This window comes from Syzygium oleosum, unplaced genomic scaffold (assembly GCF_021117445.2).
Source record: "Syzygium oleosum isolate NSW1041296 unplaced genomic scaffold, Sole_v2.1 Sole_v2.21, whole genome shotgun sequence".
Classification (NCBI taxonomy): Eukaryota; Viridiplantae; Streptophyta; class Magnoliopsida; order Myrtales; family Myrtaceae; genus Syzygium; species Syzygium oleosum.
In genome coordinates this window covers 1981239-1997748 of record NW_026607505.1, presented here as the reverse complement: position 1 = coordinate 1997748, position 16510 = coordinate 1981239, and the positions used below count along the sequence as shown (strand labels likewise).

At 42.6% G+C, this 16510-nt stretch overlaps 2 protein-coding genes across 3 annotated transcripts; one reads left to right on the top strand and one right to left on the bottom strand.

The window, feature by feature from the left end:
* The first annotated feature begins 1811 nt into the window (after window positions 1-1811).
* On the top strand, window positions 1812-5683 carry LOC115677428 (probable WRKY transcription factor 32). 2 transcript variants are annotated; one of them, XM_030600596.2, is made up of 5 exons: window positions 1812-2261; window positions 2429-2466; window positions 3982-4679; window positions 4781-4939; window positions 5093-5683. In XM_030600596.2, exons 1-5 carry the CDS (start codon window positions 2039-2041, stop codon window positions 5448-5450), a joined length of 1476 nt encoding a protein of 491 aa, XP_030456456.2. In that variant the 5' UTR covers window positions 1812-2038; the 3' UTR covers window positions 5451-5683. The 2 variants fall into 2 exon arrangements, with proteins under 2 accessions (XP_030456456.2, XP_056176765.1); XM_056320790.1 differs by lacking the exons at window positions 1812-2261; window positions 2429-2466 and adding an exon at window positions 2539-2634.
* A 618-nt stretch (window positions 5684-6301) lies between these two features.
* LOC115677429 (uncharacterized) lies at window positions 6302-10855 on the bottom strand. The gene is made up of 5 exons (XM_030600597.2): window positions 9460-10855; window positions 8026-8083; window positions 7824-7907; window positions 7527-7668; window positions 6302-6866 (listed from the first exon to the last, which is right to left on the bottom strand). Exons 1-5 carry the CDS (start codon window positions 9947-9949, stop codon window positions 6495-6497), a joined length of 1146 nt encoding a protein of 381 aa, XP_030456457.1. The 5' UTR covers window positions 9950-10855; the 3' UTR covers window positions 6302-6494.
* Window positions 10856-16510: the final 5655 nt, after the last annotated feature.

Below are 16510 nucleotides of genomic sequence, written 5' to 3'. Positions count from 1 at the left end.
GGGGGTCACCGGGCTTAGGTCGATGGTCCCCTGCCGGCCTTAACAATAAAAAAAGAGTAAATAAGGAAAAAGAAAAAGAAAGAAAATAAAATAAAATAAAGAATATTAAAATATTATTAAAAATTATTCACATCAGCGCTGACGGTGTCATGAAGGACAGTTACGGGTGAGCATGATCTAGGTTGGGTTGGTCCAACACCTAACCCAAGGACCAACCTGCACATTGTTGGTCCCTCATTTTTGGGATCGAGGACCGACCTTGTTGTACCTGGGACCAAGGACTGGACTCGGGTCCATTTCTAGGGTCAACCCGGGACTAATCGATTATTTTTTTTTCGTTTTTTATATTCCTTGAATTGACAAACATATAATTTCAAATTACATATCCATCAACAATGCGACATTGAGCAACCAAATTATGGACACCAATACATATCAGACATAAATATAAGATAAGGTAACAACATAAATTTCAATTTGCTAAAAGCGACAAATCATAAAAATGAACACGTGAAATACGATTAAACCATAAGAAGTTCAAAATACTTAATATAAATCATGAATTATACAACTTCATATCTTGTTCATTCTTAAATGATCGCTTCAACTTCCAAACACTTGAAAACTTAACAAACAACACACATAATTAATACTTAACAAAGTATGTTTGTCCAGTTGAGCTGCACTCGTGAGGCGAGCGAGGAGAGGCCTAAGGTGAGCGAGGCGAGCAGCGAGGTGAGCGAATAGAGGCAAGCGATAAGGCGAGCGAGGCAAGCAAAGAGAGGCGAGCCAGGCAAGGTGGGCAAGCGAACAGAGCAAGGCGACCGAAGAGGATTTCTATTTTTTTGGTCGAATTAGGGCTAAGTTTCTTTCTATTTTCTAATTAACACGGCAAATTGAACTGAACAAGAAAGAAGAGAATAGAGGAGGAGGTACTAGGGTTTAGAGTAGACAAAAGCATACAATATATAATATCTTAATATATACAGTGCTGGTTCGAGTTGGACCAACTCTAAACTCTCAAGACCGAGGTCCAGGGGTCTCAGAATCAAGGATCGACCCAGTCCCCGGGAACTGGGCCAAGACTGGCCAATCCAGGGTCGGTCCAGGTTGACCCTGGACCGATGCTCACCCCTAAGGATGGTTGGCATCCGCGTCAGCGATTTTCGGGTCAAAATTGGTAGGATCGATTCAATTTGCAAAACATGAAAAGGTTTAAGACTTAATTTGTATAATTAAAAGATTTAGGCTTGAATTGGCAAAAGTGCAATAGGTTTATAACTTTTTGGACAATCTTCCCGTATCGAATAATGATCTGTCACGCTATTCAATACGCCGATTTCATTTCATAGTAGTAAATAACCCTAAGATTGTTCACTTCTCTTTGGGTTAGATTATTCGTGGCTCTATATGTAGTTAACACGTGGGATTAGTTTAGTACATTAACACCCCCCCAGGTCAAGAGCCTCGCCACTACTAAACAGCAATTTTTTTTTTTGGCCCCGTTTAATTAAGGCAAAATTACGACCCAAAAAAAATAAATAATAATACCAAGAGGCAAAATGAACGGGGGGAGAAGGAGGAGGAGAAGATGTCAACCAAAACCAACGGCGGCAGTCCCGTCACCCGGCGAATCGGATCCATCCCCACGCTCCCGCACGCACGACCCGGAACCCCCAACCAAAAAAATAATAAATAAAATAAAAAAAAATAAAAAGAAAATAAACCATTATCATTAATATTTATTTTCTCAGGGAAGAAGAGGAAGACCACCTGAGTCAAACGCAGGTCAAAAGGACAAATGTCCCCACGCTCGGCGTCTTTTCTCTCTGAAGCTTCGCCAACGCAACCTCCCCCCCAAACAAGCAGAGCACGAAACCCTCACCTCCCAGAACCTTCGCTTTCTCTCTCTCTCTCTCTCTATAGCGCATCGCGGTCGCGATCGGCGGCGGCGACGCTTCCCGCCCCCTCGATCGGCGGCCGGTCGGCGAGCTCGGCTCGGCTCGGCTCCGGCTTAGGCCCAGCCCCGAGCCGGTCCATGGGGGAGAACGGGAGCGACAGCTCCGACGACGCCGCCCTCCCGACAGAGGACGAGCCCGAGGAATCGGAGTCGCTGTCGGAGTCGGAGGAGGAGCGCCTCCGCGACCTGCAGGAGTTCAGGATGGTCGCGCGGCTCGGCGACCTCCGCGGGGCGGCGGCGGAGGCGGCGGCGGGAGGAAGAGGAGGAGGCTCTCGGTTGAAGACGCCGAGTCGGTGCGCGAGTGAGTTGTTCCTCCTCCTGCTCTCGGGATCTTTTCCCGGTTTCTTGTTGTGTATTTCTCTTCCGTTTCTGGGAAAGGTGGCTCGGGGGCTTTGCTGGTGAGGCTGAGTCGGTTGGTTTTCGGGTTGTGTTTTGATGCGTGTCTGTGTGTGTGCGTGTGTGTGGCAGGTTCGCATGCGGATTCTGCGTCGAGAGAGGAGCCGGAGGTAAATATCTCTCGGTGATTTCCCCCTCGCTCCCTTTCATTACGTCGGTTTCGGCTTGATCTCAAGGTGTCTCTGTTTAAAGTGGTGATGGATGGTGGTTTTTGTTTCTTGAAAGTTGCTGTTTTTTTTTTACCTGCTGGTATAGATACCGGTTCTAGCTCTCAGTGGGTGAGTTGAAGATAACTTAAGTGGTGCGAATCAGTGTTCGACCCATCTACATTTAGTGGAATTCGACTAGGTTCCGTTTCCAATTCGTATTTTTATTTTTCCGGTGCATTCTGCATTCGAGCTTGTTGTCTGGGTCACTTTGTTGATGCACCGCGGCTGGTTTGTTTATTTGTCCTTTTTTTTTTCTTTTTCGCTTTCGATTTCGATTTCGATTAAGAAATGAGTGAAGGCCTTTGCATGGCTTTGGGGTCTAGGTTTAATTTTGTAATTAGGCGAATTATGTTTCGCATCTTAAACGAAATATGCATGTGCGAGCTTTCCATCCACGGCTCGCACCGTCACTTTGAGGAGGTAGTTCTAAGTTTTGCAGGCTGCCGAACGCATGAGGTACATCCAAAGTAGATGTGGATCTATGGAAGAATTATGAATCATGGACTTTACACCTAATGTCGTGCAGGAAAGATGAGGTGGTCAGGGCTGTCATCGTTTATGTTGATCCATGCACGTCTCCAATTGTAGAGGAAGCCTGCAAAGTAGTTTTTAGGCACGAATTCGATTGTAGGGGAAGCCTGAGAAGCAGTTTAAGTTGACTAGTGTTGTTAATTAGGTTTACTGAAGTTTGGACTTGAAGACACATATTTTCCTGCGTAGTTTCGGATGCATCTTAAGTTGTGACAGATCTTTTTAAAGTTTTGGCTTTAGAGAATCATTGTAGCCAATTATACACGTTGAAGGGGGAATAATAATGTTATTGATTGTCAGGCTCTGCATATTAACAGGATCTGTTATTACTTATGCTTAGGGATCAATCGGTGTTACGTAGTTTAAGATAAATTGAAATATTAAAAGGGAATAGATCCAAGCAGGGTTAACGCTTACCTAAACTTACATATAGTTGTCATTTGCTTAGCTAGAGTTTATATTTAATATAAATTTTGACTTTGGTACGTGAAAAAAGAATAAGGGCGAGGGCATATACGGCGTAGGCGTTTCCTGCTCGAGGTTCCTGCTATTAGCTTGTTGAGCTTTTTACTTTGAGGCATGGATTTTTCCTTGCATCTCATCGCGGACTTTTGCAGTTCATTGGAGATAGATTTATGATCAACTGCTGTGAGATAGATTTTTCCTAGTGGCCATTTCTGTTATCACATCCCTTTAGGCAGGAAAGAGATACTTTCCACTCAACTCAGGCATATCGTGGGCTGATCTTTTGTTTTGTGATTTGGTTAATGTTGTATGTTCGCATGTGCTGCCTGTTTTCAAGTCATGATAGAATTAAATTTCTGTGCAAGTGTCTAATTAGTCTGGATTTCTCTTTCCTTGTGCATTTTATTTCCTTTTCTTTAGGAGCGCGTTAAGCGGTTGTATGGCGAACTCAGATCTGACATCACGGGCGAGGCAGCAGAAACTTACTCCAGGAACTCGCGTAATGTTTGTCCATATATTTCATCAGAACTGTCACTAGTTTCTGCTTCTCAGACCATTTCACCAGTTGCCAATTCGACTCATCTAGACCATAAACTGCCACCAACTACAAAGGTCACAGATTCATGTACTGTACATGCCAAGGTACAGAATTCTTCCGATTGTGGAACTACATCTGATGTGAAGGCATCTAGAGGAGATGGGTACAATTGGAGGAAATATGGTCAGAAGCAAGTTAAAAGTCCAAAAGGTTCCCGTAGCTACTTTAGGTGCACTAATTCTGAATGTTCTGCCAAAAAGATAGAGTGCTCTGATCTGTCGAGCGACACAATAGAGACTGTTTATAGAAGTTCACATAATCACGATCCACCTCAGAAAGTCAGAGATGGGCGGCAGAGGAGTCGGGTCAAGTCTGCCAGAATCATTGTGGAGAGTGAGGTTGTCGAACATCCGGTAAGAATGCTCACTGAATCAGATCCATCTGTAGCTTCAAGAGAACAAAAAAATGAATTACCATCATCAGTTCCTGGAAGAGAAATAGAAAAGGCAAATGGCTTTGATGCAAACGATGGAATTGTGGCCAAACAGGAAAATGACAATAATCCAGAGCCGAAGCCAAGGCAAGTCGATCATATATTAGTCTGGATCTTATGTGCTGAGCATGATTAATGTCGTTTGCGCTTTGGCTCTTATACCTTTTACTCCTTGTTTTGATCTCCAGGGGGAAGAAAAATAGGTTGTTTCGGTCGAGTTCTCCCTTAAAACCTGGGAAGAAACCGAAATTTGTTGTGCATGCCGCGGGTGACGTTGGGATATCTGCTGATGGATACAGATGGCGCAAGTATGGACAGAAAATGGTTAAGGGAAACCCTTATCCGAGGTATGTGCTTATATGTTGAAACGGCTCTTTGAGAGTTAATATCGTCTCTTCTGAATTGGCAGAGAATTCTATACAACTTAAACAGTCTCTATTGTGCGGATTTTGCTAATCGACTTTGTTGGGATTCCATTTGCCACTTGGAATAAATTACAGGAACTACTACAGATGCACCTCTGCTGGATGCCCTGTACGTAAACAAGTCGAAACAGCAATAGACAATGCTAGTGCTGTTACAATAACTTATAAGGGGATACATGACCATGACAAGCCAGTGCCCAAGAAAAGGCATGGCCCACCAAGCGCCCCTTTGATCACAGCTGCATCTCCAGATTCGTTGCACGGTACACCGATCAAGAAGTCAGATGGATTGCGAAATCACACTTCACCGACGCAGTGGTCTGTGGACTCAGAAGGAGAGTTATCAAGCCAGGCCCTAGACTTGGGAGGTGAGAAGGCCATCGAATCAGCTAGAACTCTTCTGAGCATCGGTTTTGAAATCAAGCCCAGATGAACGTGTGCTTGCGACTGGTGGAGAAGGGATAAGCTCGTGCTCTTGTTAAAAATGACTAGAGACAGTTTTTTTCGGCTTTTTACTTCACCGGTTTTGCCCTGTATCTTGCTTCGCCAGTCTTCCTGTTTGCGTGGTTTTACACACCCGGTCTTTATTTACATGAGTGAGTGGTGTATCTCCATCGTAGACTGATCGTGAAGAGATGAATGGCAAGACCATCGTCTTCCAAACAAGCCAGCACATCTGTTCAGTAATGGTATAGTAGCCGAACAAGATGCGGAATGACGAGGCAAAGTCCGTTGGGTCTTGCCCCCTCGCCACACGAGGTTAAAGATGTGCTCTGTTCGGTAAATTGATCTGGGAATACACTGTTCCAACTAGAATGGCGGGGAGCATAACCTAACCATAGTATGTGGGTCCGAAACAGGCAGTACTTGAGATTGGACAATTTTCCAGAGACAGCCTATATGGGAAGTCACTATCTTTGGTATCTATTCAGAATATAATGCCAGCCCAACTGTATGTTGCGCTCCAGGGTACAGACATGTTGAGTGAAGGGGAATCCATTAGCTGCCCAGTAGAAACAAACAGGTGTTCCGGGTCCTTCAAATCCTTAGATTTCATCACGCCCGACCGGTCGTTCCCCAAAATTAAATCAAGCTGTCTGGCGTGCAACGGCGAAACACGTACCAACCAACCCCACCTAGTTATAATTGCAAGTCCACGGATCAGATGGTGACCGATCTTACACAACATGGGACATGGACTTTTGCTTGGCACACTGTGGCCTTTAACGAAAGCCACCGACTATCATCTCCTTTGCCATGCCCAAAGGCTCTTCCCGCATCGCATTTCACCATGAAACATATGTTTTTCATTACTCTACAAGCAAAGAAAAATCCACCATTGATACGGTTCGGTTCATGAAATTTTATACACATACATATTCATTGTCGCTAGGCCGACACGGGCAGCGTAGCTACATAAGGAGGGTCAAAGGTTTGTTTGACGTTTGTTCGAGGTCTGGCCTCGGGGCTATGTACGTCACAATTCCTCGGAGAAATCCAATTCATCCATGGCCGCGGATAGTTCGCGTTCGCTCGGACCGTCGGCTTTCTCGTCGCGGGAGCTTTCCATGGCACGGGCCTCTTCCTTCCCTTCCGCGGCGGAGATGCACACCTGGAACCTGAAGCAGCTGATGAGATGATCGTTCGTTAGGCCCGCCGCTTGCATGAACGAGTAGATGACCGAGGGCCCCACACTACGGAAGCCCCGCCTGACCAGGTCCTTGCTGATCACGTCCGCCTTCGGAGATTTCACCGGGACTTGGCGAGGGTATCGGAATTTACTAATTATGGGTTTGTGATTCACGAAACTCCACATATACTTGTCGAACGAACCAAACTCTTCTATGACCTGGCATCAACAGAGCCTGCAAAGAGTTAGTTGCTACAAAATCGACAGCATTTATTAGCTACAGTTATGTTTACTTCATCACAATATAGGACTAGAGACTTGGTTACATAGTTTTGATTCAGAGTTCACCAATCAAGCAAGACGTACATTAGTTGTATGAGTAAACCTCATATTCGAAGAGAGAGAGAGAGAGAGAGAGAGAGAGAGAGAGAGAGAGAGAGAGAGAGAGAGAGAGAGAGATCAGGCTGTACGGAATGGTTTATCTTATCTAGATCAATCAGATTTAGGAGGGATGAGAACCACAAGTCAACTACTATCACCTAATCAATTGTGATGGGGAAGATCACTAAAACTCCATTAGAAGACACTTAATTGCTTGTTAGATAGAAGACACGATGCCTGTGGTCCCAATTAGTATGAGTAGCATGGACCAACCGGGACATATGCTTGAGGTTATTGATGAGAAAAACTATTCCCACTTGCAAAAGAGGACAATTAGGAGAAACGTCAACAGCTTGCAAGAGATAATTAAAACCGGCACCTAATTGAGCACCATTGACTTCAGAAGCATAATCACATTTTAGGTGGACAATCCGTCAAGTTTATCCAGCTCAATCCATGAAGGCAGTCTGCGAAATAGAAATGAAAGCGCTAATTTACCTTAGTTATTTGACGTGCATTCTCAAAGATAGCGCGCAATTTTAATTCTGATAGAAGGGAGCTCGCAGCACTTCCTGGTGCTACCATCTTCTTCTCGTTCATCTTTGAAACAGCGAGCGGGTCGAAGTCAGCAAAGACTTCTCTGCATGAAGAAACACATCATATGGCAAAATAGAGTGAATGGTCAAGTAGTAAGCAGAGACTATGGATACAAGAGGACCAAGGCCAATGACAGTTCTAAAACAGTTTTGCCAATTCAGGGAGAAATTATCAATTTGATTTAACTTAGAGAAGCACCTGAAAGTGTGTCTTTTGCTCAGAATGGCAGGCCATGCAAGTTCAGAAAGGGTGCTGGAGAGGACAAGAAGCTCAAACAATTTCCTGCATGTAAACAACAATGTAATGTGAATCAGCTGTCAACAGAATGTTATGGTAGGTGTCTAATGTCATGCCAAACCAACAGAGCAGATGTACACTCAACATTCGCATCTTCACATACCTATCATCATGCACCGGAACTCCCCATTCTTCGTCATGGAAAGCAGCATAGCAAGGCTCTGTCGGAGAATTGAAAACTGATTAGCATCTCATATGCCTGGGCAAAACTCCATAACTACAGTGGATCTATTAACGTTAAGGAGCTTCTCACGGAAAAAGGAGAGGATGGAGGACTACAGGCATGGATTAAGACACTGGTGAATTGAAGTGAACTATCTAGTCACACTACAAGAAAAGAAGTCGAATAAGGATTGTGATAAACCTAATGTATAAGTCAAGTCTCCCTTAGATATCCCCATACACAGTCAAGAGACACAAGGTTAGACATAGAAGCATTCTATTCCATCCCTCTAGATAACATTTTGAATCTGTGTTATCCTTATAGTCAGCATGACCGAGAGAACGTCTGGCGTCTAAAGTCAAAATAACAAAAGATGATTATGCCTGAAGAGTGTAGGCCATCAGAGTTTACCATAGTTAAATACCCATTCAATCAAAGAAAACCGTAGTGCTAAAGGCTAAATCAGATTTATGACATTTCTTGTTTGCATATTGCAATGGGAAATACAAGGTGCAACATCATAGTGGATGGTTAATATAATACCTCCACTTAGCAAAGAAAATCCCTTGCGGTTCCTATAAGCTTTTGATCTAGTACAAATGGCTGCATTATCTCCCCTATTAACCTTTGCTAACACATCTCACAACATCACCAACCCTCTATTTTTGCCAGAAAATATTATCCTCAGCTAGTGCTATAAAGGCTGGTAATACAGAAAACAGGGAACAATCCATTCTGATATACAGGGAAAAGAAAGCATATATCAATTGCTTAACGATGTTGTTTAATGACAAGCCCAATATATCATAAGTTACAAAAGATTCTTCATGTAGTAGCTCGCAGGAATTAATTCATGATTCACCCAATCTCAAGTGAAGAAGAAAACGATTACTTGCATTCTAGGACAGTTCTAGGCAGATGCATGGATCTATTGATGATGATCTTGCAATGATAAGCAACCTCTTGGCTGATATCTAAAGAATGGCTTCTTAAGCTCGGGAGCAATTTATTCCTCGAGATTGGCTAGTTCTAATAGAGAGAGAGAGACCAGCAATTGAACTAGATTAATGACAAACAAAACTTTGTACAGTGATCTTTCACGGGTGCATACGTTTCAAAACAATCATGAACTCTTTTTTAAGGTTCTACATTAAATGAAGGACCATGAGGACTCAATACTGGCGGACATTGTGATATTGTATTGATAGATGATATTTCTCAGTGAAATTCATTTGGCGGGTTTACTCTAACCCCGTAAATATATCACCATTAGACAAACATAGATCAGCAAAAGCTACAATGCGTTTTGCAAAGATAAGCACATACGAGTTCTATGCAATTCCAGAACTACCAAAGAATTGAGAATGCACGCACCTGTATTTGGCGTCACCCAAGCACAAGTCTTTTTTGCCTGTGGACCTAGCGGAGGCGGAGAATCTAAACTGCCATCAGAAACAACACTCCTCGGCTTCGAAACAACAGGCTTTCTTCGATACCCAACACTACTTGATCGAATGAGCCTTCCAGTAGATGCCCGACTATGAAATGACTCCGTAGAGGCATCAGATGAGCAAGACGCATTCAAGGACGAGTTAGAATGCAAGAGCTGCTCATGCCGCCGAAGTACAGAGGAACCATTAGTAGGATGCAACTGGGGAGAGGATGAAGTAACTGTCGCAAATTGAGAGGCCTTCTTTCCCTCTGGAGTTCCAAACTCATCAGGTGACCTATCCTTCTTTCTCAATGGCTTCGAACTGGGTTTCCGGACACTCAGAGAACTCGCCTTATTGCCAGTTGGACCTAGTACAGGTCTCGTCTCAGAATCAGCCACATTCATCGACCTCACTCTGGGTGCTCCAGACATGAATACAAGCGAAACTTCCTCAAAACTCGTTATTCTGCTTCTCGCCCCAAAATCACCAATTTGTATCAAGTTACCTGAGCTGGTGGGTTAGCTCAAATTCACGAAGAGCACAGCCAACCCACCAACATTATCCACTAAAACCCCCATCTTGCTTATGCTTATGCCTTGACAAATCAGCTCGTAGACCATGAACATGGATAATAACTCGGGTTTTCCTCCTCCAGCAACATCTAATCACCAGAACTTCACAATATCGACTCAGATCTCCTGCTCTAAGGCTCCAGAAATCCACAAAATCGCACCAACCCACTTTGAAGAACCCACATTAACAGTCATCGATTCATATAAAAGCTCCAAAAACTAGCTCAAAACACCCAAGAGGAGATACCACAAACCTCCAGGAGATCTCAAAGTGGGTGAAGCATTCTCCACTGAAGTGAAGGGAACTGACAGCACCCACTACATCAGCGAGCAAGTTTCATGGGTTCGTGGAGAAACACCAGAAAATGGAACCGCGAGGAGCCTTCGAACGCAGAGATTCCTTCGTGCATTGCAAGGAGAGAGAGAGAGACAGAGAGAGAGAGAGAGAGAGAAAGAAAGGAGGATGATTTTGAAACTATACCCTCTCACTTTCAGCGACTGACCACCTCTCCCACCACATGGATAGCTAAAGCTGCCAACTTTCGCTCCAATCTTCCACGCTTCCTTCTTCTTCTCTCAAAGATGGGAATTTTCCAGGGGAAATGCAGGAAGAAATGGGGAAGATTCGACTGATCAGCAGATGGGTATGGATCCACGGGATTTGCAGACCAAACCCAGTTGCGTGTAGAGAGAGAGAGAGAGAGAGAGAGAGTGTGTGTGTGTGTGTGTGTGTCTGCGTGCGTGTGAAGATTGAAGAAGACTAGGCTCGAGCTCTAGCTAGCTTGGATTTCATGTGGTCTGAAGCGACGGGGAGAGGCGGTCGCGCCACTGCTTTACCGGCTATTGCCGGTTGGACTGGCCATGCCTTTTCTTCTGTCTTGGTCATCATCATCCATCGTTGGTATATATTGCTGGAGAAAAATTAGCAGGATATATTATGTTTCTTTTTTTGGCTAAATTTTTAATTTTTTTTCTTTTTTTGTGGGGAATGTAAAAGTGAGTTGCTCTGTAATTAAATACTAAATAGTAGATGGAAAAGAGGCCCCATCAAAGATTTCTCGGATTTGTCCAAATTGACATTGGAGAGCATGACGCTGTGTAATGATTGCATTGGGTCGTATGTATCATAGATTGCACATCATGATTCTGTGAAAGTCACCCAACTTAAATCAATTCTTATACCATGGCAAAAGGCTCGACACTTTGTGCATAGAACCAGAACTATCAACACGGATTATAAATCTATTTCTTAACAAACATATGATGAGTTGAGTTGTTGTATGTTTTAATTATAAGTGGATTTAAATATAATTTGGGTGATAATATTAAATGGATCGTAAATGGGTTTACGTTTTACGTAGACCCAACGTACATAAATGATTCTTTCTCGCCCTCACTTGATCTTGTGCCTATTGACTGCGCATTCTTACTTCAGTTTTAGTATGAATTTTCTTAAATTGTGTTAAATATAGAAGTATTTTAATAATATGGGTCGGGTCGGAATATGTGTTGGGTTTGAATTGAGTATAGATCACTAGATTTGCGTAGCATAGAAATTGATCTATTTAGGTTGGACCTTTTTTGTCTCGACCCAAACTTGACCCAACCGATCCGTTTGACAAGTCTAAATGTAACTGAGGTCAATATAATAATAATAATAATAATAATAATAATAATAATAATAATAAGGGTATTGATTACTGCTTACAAAATTCATATTTTTGGTTCTTAAACTTCATATGATTTCGGAGATAGGGTTATAGCATTTAAAATCATAATTTTATCATCTAGGACAAATGTCAGTGCACGCCGAATTTTCTCTATTTCGAGTAACTCGTTCGATCGATCATGCTACACTTGCACTTCGCAGGGCTCGATCCCGAGAATTCTAAATTCGTTGTCATATTCTAATTAACGATAATATATTGTATTAAGATTAAGAAATTTGTAATTAATTGACTCATTAGCTCCTAAAGGTTCTACACACCCTGAAATGCAATTTGATATTTTATGTCTGCCCTTGTCATGACAAGGAAAAAAGTCCAATTGATTTTGAAGGACTCATTGGTTCAAGCAAGCTGCAAGCTGTACACCAACGAACCTTACTCAGGCCAGCATTGCACATTTTTTTGGACCATCACACTTCTCGTCCAACATATAATAATATGCTAGAGTTGAGCCCGTGTGATGCACGGAACATAGTGATAAAATGGTGGATCAAGTAATAAATTATAGGGGAAAGTGCATCAAAAGTTTTAGAATTTATCACAAGAGTGCAATGAAGTCCTAAAACTTTCAAAAAGTGCAATTAAGTCATAAAATTTGTAACGAAAGTACAATCAAGACCTAAAACTTCCAAAAAGTGCAATCAACAAAAGTTTTAGGACTTGATAATACCAATTTGACAAGTTTTAGGACTTCAGTGCACTTTTTAAAAATTTTAGGACTCAACTGTACTTTTTATGATAAATTTTAAGACTTAATAAATAGGCTTAATACCATTTGACAAAAAAAAGGATTAATACCACGAAAAACCCTAAAGTAGTACATATGTGATAAATTTACCTCAGACTAATTTTTTGACTACAAAAAATCTCAAACTGGTATATCTGTGACAAATTTACTCCAAACTAATTTTTTGATCACAAAAAACCCCAAATTGATACATTTGTAACAAATTTGCCCTCCGTTAAATTTGATTAATACAAAAAAAAAATCACAAACTAGTACACATGTGACAAACAGAGGGTAAAACCCCAAACTGTTACATTCGTCAACTGTCACGTGTCATTTAACTCGGCAATTTGATAGTAAAATTTAACGGAAACTAACGAAGAGTAAATTTGTTACAAGTTTATCAGTTTGGGGGTTTTTGTTGGTTAAAAAATTAGTTTAGAGGAATTTGTTACATGTGTACTAGTTTGAGGTTTTTCGTAGTATTAATCCTAATAAATATACAGAAGTATTCCATTTCTAACTTTAGAAGATGAAAAGCCCTATGCTTGTTGGATTTGGATGGTGTATTTGTGCCTTGGGCTCTGTCTAGTGTGGTCTTCAAGTCTTATCTAAAGCCTATAATCATTTTCTGTTTCATAGGAAAAGAGTTCAACTCAAAGCTGTGTCTCCGCCACTGCATACCATGGTGCTCAATCAAATTGCAAGCCCGCATTTGGGCAAGAGGATACTACAAGTGCCATAAGTTGTGTACGGAGGACACTTTGGTGCCATAACTTTTTTTCGGAACACTTTGGTGCCAAGTCGGAGGAAAAGAGATCACTTAAGTGCCAATTTGGCCGGAAATCCGACGTGGCATTTTTTTTAATTTTTGACATCGACGTGGCTTGCCGGAGGATGAGTCAGTGTGTACAGTTAGCATTTTTTATTTTAAATAATTTTTTTCTAGCGTGTACAGTCAGCATTTTTTATTTTAAATAAATTTTTTCCTTTTTTTTTTCGTCTTCTTTCCGTTTTCCTTTCTTTTCTCCCCTCGTCGGCCCGGCCACCGGCGAAGCCCGGGAAGGGCTGGGCGAGGGCGGCCTTGCCCATGGCCGGTGAGGGACGGCCTCGCCAGATCTGGGCGAGGCGACCCTCGCTGGCGACAGGCGAGGGGCGGCCTCGCCCATGGCCGGTGAGGGGCGGCCTCGCCCATGGCCGGCGAGGGGCGGCCTAGCAAGATCCGGGCGAGGCGACCCTCGCCGGCGATCGCGAGGGCGGCCTCGCCGGCCATGGGCGAGGGGTGACCTCGCTAGATCCGGGTGAGGCAACCCTCGCCCATGGCCGGCGAGGCGGCCTCGCCTGTCACCGGCGAGGTCACCTCGCCGATCCTGGCGAGGCCGCCCCTCGCCCATGGCCGGCGAGGGGCGGCCTCGCCTGTCGCCGGCGAGGGTCGCCTCGCCCAGATCTGGCGAGGCCGCCCCTCGCCGGCCATGGGCAAGGCCGCCCTCGCCCAGCCCTTATTGGGCTGGCCCGGCCACCGGTAACCGGCCGGCGAGGGGAGAAAAGAAAGGAAAAAGGAAAGAAGAGGAAAAAAATTATTTAAAATAAAAAATGCTGACTGTACACGCTGGAAAAAAATTATTTAAAATAAAAAATGCTGACTGTACACGCTGACTCATCCTCCGGCGAGCCACGTCGGCGTAAAAAATTAATAAAAAATGTCACGTCGGATTTCCGGCCAAATTTGCACTTAAGTGATCTCTTTTCCTCCAACTTGGCACCAAAGTGTTCCGAAAAAAAGTTATGGCATCAAAGTGTCCTCCGTACACAACTTATAACACTTGTAGTGTCCTTTTGCCCCCGCATTTGCCAAGAAAATTGAGGAGACTGAAGCCTTTCTTGAATCCAAATGCCAAGAAACCTTATAGGTGAAATAATGATATACTTGTCCCATAAAAAGACTGAATCGATCGCGAAGGTCGATGGCTCCGAGTCCCGCACAAACTTCACACTCGTTGGCCACTGTAATTAATGCCCCAAGTAGTGGACATTTTCTCCGGTGTAATATCTCCTTCATCATATTTGACCCGGTTTAACATTTCGTTATGATAAAACTTCATATTGCATGCCGCCTTGATAGTAACTTTTTTAAGATATATTGTTTTCTTTGCACGTGAAAGACTTCAAAGCTTCGTACAAATCAAGAAATACGAGTTCACATCGTTTGGATTACTAGTCGCCCAAGAAGAAATAAAGTGTAAAACACTAAGGTGACCCTTTGCAGTCTTGAGAGAATAATGTTGGAGGCCTAATGTCAACATCCAATAGAGCTTGATCTTGACCTTGTAAGTCGACAGAGCGAGCGAGATGCGATGCTAAAAATCTATGGATAATTAAGGATAAAGAAAGGGAACTGCATTGATAAAATAAAAATAAGAGCCAATCCGAACTAATTATTTATACAGATAATGAAGCATAGCCTCCTACACCTTGTCACGTTATCAGACAAGTATACAAGTGACAATGCTTCTGATCCATAAAAGTAGTCCAAGCAGCAAGATTGGTGTGGTTAGCTTTAGGGGTGATCGGTTTTAGGGTAGGTGGATATCCTGGAATCGAAAACTGCCTACTAAGGACCGGTTCCATAAAATGGGAATTGGGGACCGCTCGTTAGTTCCATGGTCCAGTTCCTGAGTGAGTCCATGAAACTGGTCTTTTTGTTTGTGAACGCATACAAGAATACTATGTTCAATATCAAAACGATACTACGACAACTGACAATATAATTTTATTCTCCTACTCTTTTTCTTCTTCCAACTTTCCTTGAACATTTAAAGAACCAAAAGAATAAACAGAGAAAGCTCCTAAAAGAAAAGTTCAGACCTTTCCAACCCTATTCAAAGAGCCTTGAAAGAAACCTAGAGTGACCAAGACACTGGCCATGATCGCCACTAAATATGTGGGGGTCTTACCCAGTGATCTCCCTTCTCCTTCCATTTTAACACCAACCTAGAACTCTCTCTTCCCTTTTCTTTAAATCTCAAACCCAAATTCAAACCCACTGATACAAGAAAGAGACCCCAACTCTCTTTGATTCAAAGCAAGAAAGTTCATAACTTTTAGAGACCGTACAGTGAAAAGAAAAACACATTTAAGATGAGGTGAGAGAGTTGAGAGGGTTAGGGTTGAGAGCGTGTGTGACATCCGAAAATTTCGTAATAATATATATATGTGATATTGAAAATTTTTCGAGTTCGATAATTATACTTAAATTATAAAACTAAGTATTATTTAGCTTAGCATTCGTATGGATGTGTAGAAATCGTCGTTGGACTGCAAATTGTGAGGCGCGAATTCGGGAACGTAATCGTTCCGAGTTCGACGTGTTTAGAATTTCTAAACGTTGATGTGTACGTTAATGGGGTGTTAATTAATTTACCGTCGCCTTAATAGTTAGTGGATAATATTATTAGTTAAAATTTAGTTAATTATTAATAACCATTAATTAATTTCTAATTGGCGTTAAGAGGGGAAGATATTCTGTTTTTCTTCTTAATTCTCACAAAATTCTCTCAAGACACCTTGCTCTCACGTGGCCTATGGAGGATCATGGATGACCATATTTAGAGAAATCAAGCATGCCACATGCCATTCTTAAACCAAGTTTCTTGCATTAACTTGACACATAGCCATAAGCTATCATTACTTGGTTATTACTCATCCCTAACAATGTCTTGACTTCTCACACTTGGCCATGGATGGAAATAAGAAATGTCACCTATGAGTACATGCAATTATCCACCTCAAAGTCCACTCCTCTGTTTCAGTTTCATCTAGGTAACATCGAAGGGAATTTTCACCTCAAATCGTAACTCTCTTCTTCACTGTCAATCTTCAAAGAGAATCTACTTTCATCAACACCCGATCCAAAATCTACAAGCTAGTTTTGGGCGTTCAGGTTTTAGGCAAGGTAAGCGAAAACTC

What these genes read in the sequence shown, in the direction of transcription:
- LOC115677428 (XM_030600596.2), top strand. Translation starts at nt 2,039, where the DNA reads ATGGGGGAGAACGGGAGCGACAGCTCCGACGACGCCGCCCTCCCGACA. An exon ending in GACGCCGAGTCGGTGCGCGA is followed by an intron (nt 2,262 to 2,428) that starts GTGAGTTGTTCC and finishes TGTGTGTGGCAG; the next exon opens with GTTCGCATGCGGATTCTGCG. An exon ending in AAGGGAAACCCTTATCCGAG is followed by an intron (nt 4,940 to 5,092) that starts GTATGTGCTTAT and finishes AATAAATTACAG; the next exon opens with GAACTACTACAGATGCACCT.
- LOC115677429 (XM_030600597.2), bottom strand. Translation starts at nt 9,949, where the DNA reads ATGTCTGGAGCACCCAGAGTGAGGTCGATGAATGTGGCTGATTCTGAG. An exon ending in TTGGGTGACGCCAAATACAG is followed by an intron (nt 8,084 to 9,459) that starts GTGCGTGCATTC and finishes ATTCTCCGACAG; the next exon opens with AGCCTTGCTATGCTGCTTTC. An exon ending in ATGCACGTCAAATAACTAAG is followed by an intron (nt 6,867 to 7,526) that starts GTAAATTAGCGC and finishes TGTTGATGCCAG; the next exon opens with GTCATAGAAGAGTTTGGTTC.